Consider the following 10,632-nt stretch of genomic DNA (forward strand, 5'->3'; position numbering starts at 1 on the left):
TGCCATCAGCAGGGACACCTTCCACCAGCCCAGGCTGCTCAGAGCTCCATCCAACCTGGCCTTGAAGAGGAAAGCAAAGCAGAAAGAGAAGAGGAGAAAAATCCAGCGAGAGGGAAATTCAGTCAGTAGGTAGCAGCGGGCCACAGGGAAGGGCAGAGCTGGAAGCCCTCGCCGTGTGAAAGAGCGTGCTGCAGCAGGGACAAAGCGAGGGGCATGCCCGGCATCGCTGGCACCACCGGCAGCGGCCAAGATGGGCAGAGCCGGAGAGCAGCGTCAGACGCAAAACCTTCGGCAGGGACATGCAGCTGGGCATGGCTTTGCCATCTGGGGTGGGAAAACGAAACAAGAAAACGGTAAGAATTTGGAGATGCCGACTCCATGAAAGCCGATGAGGAGCTGGCGACTCCAGAGCGGAGGGAAAGAGCTGGCTACCTTACCCGATTTGGGCAAACCAGGGTGCAACCTGCCCAGCAACCACTGGTTAGACTGGCCTCACCGCGGCGGGGCGCAGGGAAGGACCCCGAGGATGAGGAGGGCAATGGGCACAAACTGAAGCAGAGGAAGCTCCAGCTGAAGATGAGGAAGAACTTCTTCCCTCTGAGGGTGACGGAGTCCTGGCCCAGGCTGCCCAGGGAGGCTGTGGAGTCTCCTTCTCTGCAGATATTCCAGACCCGCCTGGACGCGGTGCTGTGCAGCCTGCTCTGGGTGACCCTGCTTGGGCAGGGGGTTGGGCTGGGTGACCCACAGAGGTCCCTTCCAACCCCGACCATCCTGTGATTCTGTGAGGGCAAGGGAGAGGAGCAGGAGACGCGTCCAGGTGGAGACGCAGAATCGAGAGGGAGCGGGCAGGGAGACAGCACAAAGAGCCAGGGGTGTGACCGGAGAGATGCGACAGAATTTCAAATAATTCAGCCAGCGTCCTGCGGTTCCCAGGATTTCAACAGTCGCAGACTCCGATCTCCAAAGAAGCAATAAAGAGGGGAAAAAAAAGAGGGGGAAAACAGAAATAAAAGTGACAATGACAAGGACAAAGGTGCCGCTTGGCCGAGTTCCAGGGGCAGCTTCCCCACGTGCATCCTAATTCACGTTTCGTGTAAGCGAGCATGTCTTCAAGCTTCTTATTTTTTTAGTACAGAACTTCCCAGAAGAGACGGAGAAAAGGTAAAGTGCTGCTTCACGGCTTTTCCTTCTCTGGGGATCTGCTTTCCAAATTCGTTTTCTCCACTGCATTTATTGAGAACCATTTTGTGGGGTTTTTTGGTTTTTTTGTTTGTTTTTTTTTGTTTTGTTGGTTTTTTTAAATTTTCAATGCTCTGCTTGCAAATACATGTAGAGAAGGGGAACGTATCAGACATCCGCCCGTCTTTCCCTCTCAAACCTCTCCTCAAGCAAAGAGCCTTAATCTTCCACTCTTCCGATGTTTCTGGCCATCACCTGCCCAGCCCAGCGCCATCAAACCACTGCAGGCACACACAGCCGTCCAGCAGACCTCCTCTGTCCACCTGAAGCCCCCGCACGCGCTCCGCACAGCGGTGGGCTGTCACCCATCGGCGTGCCCTCGCGGTGGGCACCCATCGGCAGAGCCGCGACGCTCGGCAGCGGGGAGCGCAGCGGGCGCTGGGCGCGCTGGGAGGAACTGGGACAACACAAAGAAGTACGAGGGCCCCATTTAGGACTGCGGCTGGTGGAGCATCCCCAAAAAATCGCCGGTGAACTGCTCTACTCCGGCTAGGATGCCCTGGCTGCCACCAGGTGCCCTGCGCCCCAGCTCCAGCCCATCCTTCCCCTCTGCACTGCCCTGGTGAGGCCCCATCTGGAGTCCTGTGTCCAGTTCTGGGCTCCCCAGTTCAAGAAAGATGAGGAGCTGCTGGAAAGAGTCCAGCGGAGGGCTACGAGGATGAGGAGGGGACTGGAGCATCTCTCCTACGAGGAGAGGCTGAGGGAGCTGGGCTTGTTCAGCCTGAAGAAGAGAAGGCTGAGAGGGGATCTTAGAAATGCCTCTAAATATCTGCAGGGTGGGGGTCAGGAGGATGGGGCCAGACTCTTTCCAGTGGTGCCCAGCGACAGGACACGGGGCAACGGGCACAAACTGAAGCAGAGGAAGCTCCAGCTGAAGATGAGGAAGAACTTCTTCCCTCTGAGGGTGACGGAGCCCTGGCCCAGGCTGCCCAGGGAGGCTGTGGAGTCTCCTTCTCTGGAGATATTCCAGCCCCGCCTGGACGCGGTGCTGTGCAGCCTGCTGTGGGTGACCCTGCTTGGGCAGGGGGTGGGACTGGGTGACCCACAGAGGTCCCTGCCAGCCCCGACCATTCTGGGATTCTGTGATCCCTGCGTCGCCGGCGGCAGAGAATCACAGAGCAGAGTCGCAGAATCATCTGGGTCGGAGAAGACCTTCCAGATCATCGGGGTCAACCATAAACCCACCAGTACCAAGTCCACCTTCCCGCGGTTCGGTTTTTAGGGAGAACCCGTTGCCTCGGCCCCGCCGCGAGCCGTGGATCGGCAGCCGTGCCCTCTGCGGGAACGGCTCCGTCTCCGGGAACGGCGGGAAGCAGGGCGACAGCGGCTTCAGGTGCCGAGACACAATAAAAAACAATGAGGAGAGAAAATGTTTGCTTTTTCTGTCAGCGGAGATGTCAGTACCCATTAATAAATCTATCTGCTAAATCTACTCTTATTCATGTGGGACATCACCAAGTTAAAGTAAAATAAATTATCTTTAATTAAATGGAATTGTCGTCTTCCTCCTGCTATCATCCCCAATTATTACATCCTAATCAGCCCTTTTGGGAGAAGGCACGAGGGAAGGCTGAAAGGCACATTGACTATAAACAGTTTCTCTCTCTGTCAAGAGATGGAGATTTTATTTTAATTATTGTTTAGGACTCTGATTTTCACCCGGTTTCTGATGAAAGGGATTCCAAGTTGAAAACGCCATCATTCAAAGCGAGAAAGCGATCTGCCCGTGCCACCGCCGCAGAGCGGTTCCCTCCAGGTCCCTCCTCCAGTTCCAGCCCGGAGCGAGGCAGCCGCCGTTAGGAAATACAGATTAATTAATTAATTAAATTCACTTCAACTTCTCTCTTACGATTTCCAGCGGGAGATCGACGTTATGAAGTATTCTGATCGCACAGAGGAGGCGAAGGCGCGAGGCTGCCGGGGAGGGTGGGAAGGGGATGGATGCTTCGAGGTCAGCTCCAGCCCACGCCGCCGGCCTTCAACACGCGCGGCGGCGGCTCGAACCCCTCGAACCTCGCTTCTCGGGGAGGAAAAGCGGCCTGCGAGCTTTCCGCCGCCCGGGCAGCGCTTGCCGACCCCGCGCCGCGGAGGGGGAGAGGTTCGGAGCAAACCTGGTTAATACCGGGAGTCTTGGGGCCGTGGGAATCCGCACGGCTTAAAGGCGGCCGCGGGAATCGTGACACGCAGATCTGTGCTCGGCCGAGCCCGACTCGAACCCAAACTCCGTCATCATTGGATAGGCTGGAGAGCTGGGCAGAGAGGAACCTGATGAGGTTCAACAAGGGCAAGGGCAGGGTCCTGCACCTGGGGAGGAACAACCCCAGGCACCAGTACAGGCTGGGGCTGACCTGCTGGAGAGCAGCTCTGCGGAGAGGGACCTGGGTGTCCTGGTGGACAACAGGTTAACCATGAGCCAGCACCATGCCCTGGCTGCCAAGAAGGCCAATGGGATCCTGGGGTGCATCAAGAAGAGTGTGGCCAGCAGGACGAGGGAGGTTCTCCTTCCCCTCTACACTGCCCTGGGGAGGCCTCATCTGGAGTACTGTGTCCAGTTCTGGGCTCCCCAGTTCAAGAAAGATGAAGAGCTACTGGAGAGAGTCCAGCGGAGGGCTACGAGGATGAGGAGGGGACTGGAGCATCTTTCCTACGAGGAGAGGTTGAGGGAACTGGGCTTGTTCAGCCTGAAGAAGAGAAGGCTGCGAGGGGACCTTATAAATGCCTCTAAATATCTGCAGGGTGGGTGTCAGGAGGATGGGGCCAGACTCTTTTCAGTGGTGCCCAGTGACAGGACAAGGGGCAATGGGCACAAACTGAGGCACAGGAAGCTCCAGCTGAAGATGAGGAAGAACTTCTTCCCTCTGAGGGTGACGGAGCCCTGGCCCAGGCTGCCCAGGGAGGCTGTGGAGTCTCCTTCTCTGGAGATATTCCAGCCCCGCCTGGATGTGGTGCTGTGCAGCTCTGCTCTGGGTGACCCTGCTTTGGGCAGGGGGTTGGGCTGGGTGACCCACAGAGGTCCCTTCCAACCCCTACTATTCTGTGATATTCTGTGATTCTGTGATATCAGAAGACGGGCGGGTTCAAATCAGAAAGAGAGAGAAAAAATTAAAAATCAACCCGCCGCTCTCGAGCTGCCGCGGTTCACGGCCCAAGCCGCAGGCAGCTGTGTTTGAGGAGTTCGGTGTTTAAAAAGCACTTTGAAATGAAGGGTACTCCGGGGGTCTGATTTCCAAACACGCGCCGAGTTGTGTTTTCCCCATCACCACGCCGGCATGTAAATGAAGCGCCCGCGCCGCCGTGCCGCAGCTCCCCGGTCCTCTGCACGCAGCCGGGCCGGGCCGCGACGGCGCACATGCGTCAGGCGTGGAGAGCGTCACCGGCGTGGAGAGCGTCACCCGCTCAGACGTGCCAAAACTTGAAAAAGAAAACTAAAAAACCAAAAACAAAAAGAAAACAAAAGAAAACAAAACAAAAAAAAAACAAAAAAACCAAACAAAAAAAAAACAAAAAACAAAAAACACCAACCAAAAAACACCAACCAAAAAACACCAACCAAAAAACACCAACCAAAAACACCAACACAAACAAATACAAAAACAAACACAAAACAAACACAAAAACAAACAAACACAAAAACAAACAAATACAAAAACAAACAAAAAAAATCCCCATCCGCTCCCCCCAGTTTTTCTTTTATTTTATAAAAATACGGATACTGGAGCTTCAATAACTGCATTTCAAGGAAAGCTAATGATATATAGACGTGTATTTGTAAAATCTCAGCCTGCTTCACCCGTCTTGGAAAGCGAACTCTGCTGATCCAAAACTCCACACCGGTTTAAAATCTGCTTTATTCCCTGCCAGCACCCACAGCCGCGCCCCAGCTCCACGCAGCGTCTGACCCAGCCGGGGCATTCGCCAAGGGGGTGGCACAGAGCTTCGAGCCGTGACGGGGCATTTTCACCTCTGCCTTCGCTTGACGCTTACGGCTGAGATGACCCAACTGTCTCGCCCAGATGTAACCCCAACAGTGGAAACGTAACCCAAAATATTCTGGGAGGACACTTAGGGCCATCCTCTGGACCGCACCCTTCCTGACCCAAACCCTTCCAGGACGTCACCCCTAAAATAACCCCGCAAGCACCCTTCGCCGTCGCCGCCCTGCGCCTTCGCCCGACTCCTGGCTGTGCAGCAGCACCCGAAGCCCAAGCTGCACTTCTCTAATTAAACCCGAGGCCCCAGACGAGTTTTCAACCCCATCCCTCTCCCTGCCCATTTTGTTTTCGCTTGCTTGTCAACGGCGGGGTGCCCGAACACGCTCTGCCCAACCGCTGCCCAATTAGGACACGAGATATAATTTCAGACAATCATGAAATTATTCATCGGAGAGAAAATACGGATCACGGCAAGAAACGGAACGGGGAGGAATCACCAAATCCTGATTAATTCAGGCAACTTTTTTCTTTTTTTTTTTTTTTTGAAAAATGCACTTTTCAGGGTGCAGCACTGTTTTCGTTTAACGCCGCTTTGAATTGCCGCCTACAGAAGTTAAAAAAAAAAAAAGGAAAAGAAAGAAACCACAGCTCTCCAAGCCTGCTGACTTCTTATAAAAGAACCAGTTTTAAACTTGTTTACACTCCCGCTTCCAAATGAATTCAAGATGGTGGCCAGTTAAAGAAAGGGAGCCCATGCCAAGGATTCTGATCAAAGCGCTCCAATTCAACAATGTTCAGTTTTAATTGACCACTAATTAAGCTACATTAGTCAAAGAAAAGTCTCTATCACTTCTGAGCAACGAAGAAAAGAATTTCGGTTAACCCCGTCCTAGCCCTCCGCCAGCCAGCTCGCAGAACAGCGGCTTCTCCAGTCTCCAATATTAACAGGCCCAAAAAAATTTATTAAAGAGGAGGAGGAGGAGGGCGAGCTTCGCGCACCCACGGTCCCCGTTCCGCGGGGCGAGGCTCTCTGCGGGGCAGGGCGCTTGCGCACAGCGAGGACTCGGGTGACCGGGGGGTGCAGGAAAAGCCGCCTGCAAAACCAGTTTATATTTTACCCTAATGATTTTTGGCACCGGACCACGCCGCGTTTCACAGAATAGCGTTTAACGAGCACCGTATCTTTTTTCAACATTCTGCCAAACGCTCATTAAAATGCACTTGTTTTCGCGACGCAATAGCTAGCTATCCGAAACCAAAATATTAATGCAAATTGGCATTTCTAAGTTTAAAGCGGTATTTGCATAACGGGAACCGAACGCGGCGCGAGCTGAAAGGGAGCGCGCGGCACGAACGCCTCTCAACGCCGTAATTATTGCACGGGGAAAACGATGGCCGGTGCACACCACCACGAGCTCCAGCGTAAAGCGTCTGCCGGCGCGACGCTTATCTCCCGATGCCCAGTCCCACCACGAAAAGAGCGCCTGAAAAGACTCGGCGCTCGCTGGAGCCGATACGCAAGATAGGTATGAAGCCCGATTTTAAAAAACACGAACGCGTTTATGCAAATCCAACTTCCCTGACTAAAAATTACGAGCGGCGTTTGGACACGTGGCCGCCAGCAGCGGCCAAAGCTTAGCTTGTTAGCCAAGCCAAAGGTGTTCCTGCTCTAAGAAAGCAGTCTTGAGCTGTAGCAATCAGGATCTCCAAGTAAATACGGTCAGGGACCAGATTTCGGACTCTGACACAGCAATATTTCTACTCCAGAAGATCTCTCTAGGGTCATCTGTACAAACGGATCTTCACCAGCATGCCTCACAGGTCTAGGAGAGGGCACAGACGCCTGGTTTCGCAGGGCAGGGCTCCCCCAGCCCCAGTCAGTGGGAGCTGCTGGCCCCAGCGGGGCCAAGCCCGGGGGACCCCCCCGCCTGCTGGGACCCGGTTGCAGGGTCAAAGCCCCACCGAGCCGACGGTACACGGCAGAACTCCCCCTGTTCCCCTTGTCCGTCTCCAGTGAGGGAGGGTCCTTGCTGACCGCACCGGGCACTGGCTCTCTCCAAGGGTCCTTGGTTCCCCCTGTGCCTGGCGTGGAAGGGAACCAACCCGTCAAACCTCCCGAGGGAAGCACTGAAGGTAGTGATTCTTCACGCTTCCGACCCGCGCCGGTGACAGCACGCGTGCCCAGGCGCACGTCAAAGTCTGCATCCACAGCTCCCTTCCCGTTTTCCCCGAGTCCGGGGATCTCCTCCAGCCAGGAGCTGCGGCGTGCACAGCTTCAGGCACACCAGTATTCCCAGTGAGGCCCCTGCAGGCGCGTACGTGCTTACGGGGATCTGGTCTACGTCTTGCTGCAGATTAAAAAGCCAAAAACAAAAATTAAAGAAAAATCCCCCCAACCCTTTTTTTTTTTTTTTTTTTTGCAAATGACAGCTCGACAAAAGCACCCTGTACCCTATGAAGCGGGACTGGGTGGCCAGGACAGCTGGCTGGACATCAGATACGCACCCAGATGTCACAAGCAGCGCGAGTCCATCCCCTGCGAGGGGACCCAATATATACTTACAAATATCTGCAGGGTGGGGGTCAGGAGGACGGGGCCAGACTCTTTTCAGTGGTGCCCAGCGACAGGACAAGGGCCAACGGGCACAAACTGAAGCAGAGGAAGTTCTCTCTGAAGATGAGGAAGAACTTCTTCCCTCTGAGGGTGACGGAACCCTGGCCCAGGCTGCCCAGGGAGGCTGTGGAGTCTCCTTCTCTGGAGATATTCCAGCCCTGCCTGGACAAGGTCCTCTACAGCCTGCTGTAGGTGACCCTGCTTGGGCAGGGGGTTGGACTGGGTGACCCACAGAGGTCCCTGCCAACCCCCGACCATTCTGTGATTGTCACACACACACACTAAATGACTAATTAAACACCCATCGCAGGCAATGCAAAAACGCAGGGGCCTGAGCCAGCGGCCCAGTTGCCACCGTCCTCTCTTCTCCATTAAACTTTCTCAACTTCCCAAAAATACTTCCTCTTCAGAGCCCAGCTGTGCTGTGAAAGCGTTCATAACCTGCTTTTAAACAAAAAATGGCTGCGGTGGGGCCGGCCCGCGGCTGGGGCTGGCACGGCCTGCATCCCCGCATCATCATCCCGGCGGTACCCGCGGCGGGCACCGGCTGCTCCCCCCGGACGGAAGGGTTCGTCCCACGGAACTCAAAACGCTGTCATTTCCTCTCCGATCGAACGCAGAGCTACAGGACGTAACGAGGACGGTGTTCACAGAACCACAGAATCACAGAATGGTCGGGGTTGGAAGGGCCCTCTGTGGGTCCCCCAGCCCAACCCCCTGCCCAAGCAGGGTCACCCACAGCAGGCTGCACAGGACCGCGTCCAGGCGGGGCTGGAATATCTCCAGAGAAGGAGACTCCACAGCCTCCCTGGGCAGCCTGGGCCAGGGCTCTGTCACCCTCAGAGGGAAGAAGTTCTTCCTCATCTTCAGACGGGTTTACTGCGGCGGGGTTTTATTTACTGGATCTCTCTTCCCTTTTTCTCTCTTTCCCTAGCTCGGTAAAAGTCGCTATGAAAAATAGTGCAAGCTATAAATAAGACACTGAAAGCAAATTACCATCCCATGAGTTAACAGCACACCAAATTAAAGACCTCAGCCTAGATCTTTTGAAGACCTCCTACCGCAACCTCCAAACCCACGGCAGATCGCCGCACGCCGTCGCAGCGCTTCCAGCTCCCACGGATCCGCGCGTGGGGTTCGGGCAGCGAGGGGGATGAGCAGAAACAGGCTCCTGCCAGAAGCCATCGTCGCCACGGAGCCGGCTCTACACACGTCGTTTTATTTTGCCCTGCAAGGTGCCCTCTCTTGGCTTTGGCAGAATCCACAGCCCTTCTTCAGGGGACAGATGGGTGCTGGCACGGCGCTCGCCCATTCCTTAACCGGGGGAGACGGTGCTCCCCGGGAACTGGGGGGGATATTTATTTCTTCTCAGCGCCGAAGCAGACCATTTTACGGTTCCTAAGACTGTGCTGAATACGAACTCTCCAGAGTCGCAGAGATGCTCGGCAGTGGCCACCTCCACTGCCTCTCCCATCAGAAGCCACAGACCCACACTGGTGCGAGAAAGGGCGGGGTGGGGAGGGAAAAAAAAGAAAAAAAAGGGAAAAAAAAGAAAAAAATGGGGAAAAAAAAGAAAAAAATGGGGAAAAAAAAGAAAAAAATGGGGGAAAAAAAGAAAAAAAGGGGGAAAAAAAGAAAAAAAGGGGAAAAAAAGAAAAAAAGGGGGGAAAAAAGAAAAAAAGGGGGAAAAAAAGAAAAAAGGGGGGGAAAAAAAGAAAAAAAGGGGGAAAAAAAGAAAAAAAGGGGGAAAAAAAGAAAAAAAGGGGGAAAAAAGAAAAAAAGGGGGAAAAAAGAAAAATGGGGAAAAAAAGAAAAAAATGGGGAAAAAAAGAAAAAATGGGAAAAAAAGAAAAAATTGGAAAAAATGGGGAAAAAAAAAAATGGGAAAAAAAAGAAAAAAATTGGGAAAAAAAGAAAAAAATGGGGGAAAAAAAGAAAAAAATGGGGGAAAAAAAAAGAAAAAAAATGGGGAAAAAAAGAGAAAGGAAAAAAAAAGAGATCGTCCCAGTGGATGGCGACTATCGGCCACGGGGATCTGGGCCTGAACTGGGACCAGGCACCTTGTGTCCAACCGCTGCCCAAATTAGCTCAGCGCAGAAGCATTGTATTCTAACGAGCCCCCGGAAACAGCACGTGTTTCACTTCTGAAGGGTGAACAGTTGATTAAATACCGATTTCGGAAGTCCAACACAAAAAACAGCCACGCCGCTTGTTGTTGATGTTGTTGTTTTCTGGATCAAAATAGCGACCGGCAAGCTTCGCCCTGGCGATGTTTTTTTATTCAGGAGTTGGAATTCTCCGACGGTGGGAAAGAAAAATCCCAGAATCCCAGCACAGCAGGGGTTGGCAGGGCCCTCTGTGGGTCACCCAGCCCAACCCCCTGCCCAAGCAGGGTCACCCAGAGCAGGCTGCACAGCACCGCGTCCAGGCAGGGCTTGAACATCTCCACAGAAGGAGACTCCACAACCTCCCTGGGCCGCGCCGTCCCTACCCCTCGCTTCGCCAGCCCTACGGCCCCGCGGCACCGGGGCACACGGACGCCGCGGGATGGGCTCCGGTGCCGAACCGTGCCGCGCCGGCTGCGGGCGCGAGGGGTTTACCTTCATGGACAACCGAGGACGCAGGTCCACCAGCGCTCGGCTGCGAAGCCGGAGGGGACGCGAGAGCCAGGCATCAGGTGGTGAGAAACCACGCGAACCCCAGCCGCTCCGCAACTCCAAAGCTGCAACTGTCCCAGCACCTCCAACCACCACCGCTGGAAAGACACCCACGGCTTCATCGCTTCTTCCTCCACTCCTGCATTCACCTTATTTCAGAGCAAGGGTTAAGCGCGGCTGAACCGGAATA

General features: G+C 54.2%; 1 protein-coding gene across 15 annotated transcripts in view; it reads right to left on the bottom strand.

Annotated features, from left to right (window-relative positions):
- LOC142358965 (transcription factor 4) overlaps window positions 1-10,632 on the bottom strand; it is a 245,759-nt gene that overhangs the window by 55,469 nt on the left and 179,658 nt on the right. Inside the window, exon 1 of one of the 15 annotated variants that reach the window (XM_075411870.1) lies at window positions 10,386-10,572. The exons of the other annotated variants lie outside the window; for them this stretch is intronic. Within the exon in view, the coding sequence (XP_075267985.1) occupies window positions 10,386-10,391 (6 nt within the window). The 5' untranslated portion in view covers window positions 10,392-10,572. Of the gene's footprint in view, window positions 1-10,385; window positions 10,573-10,632 lie in introns of those variants that run through there. 15 annotated transcript variants of the gene reach the window in all.

Source organism: Opisthocomus hoazin, chromosome Z (assembly GCF_030867145.1).
Source record: "Opisthocomus hoazin isolate bOpiHoa1 chromosome Z, bOpiHoa1.hap1, whole genome shotgun sequence".
Lineage (NCBI taxonomy): Eukaryota > Metazoa > Chordata > Aves > Opisthocomiformes > Opisthocomidae > Opisthocomus > Opisthocomus hoazin.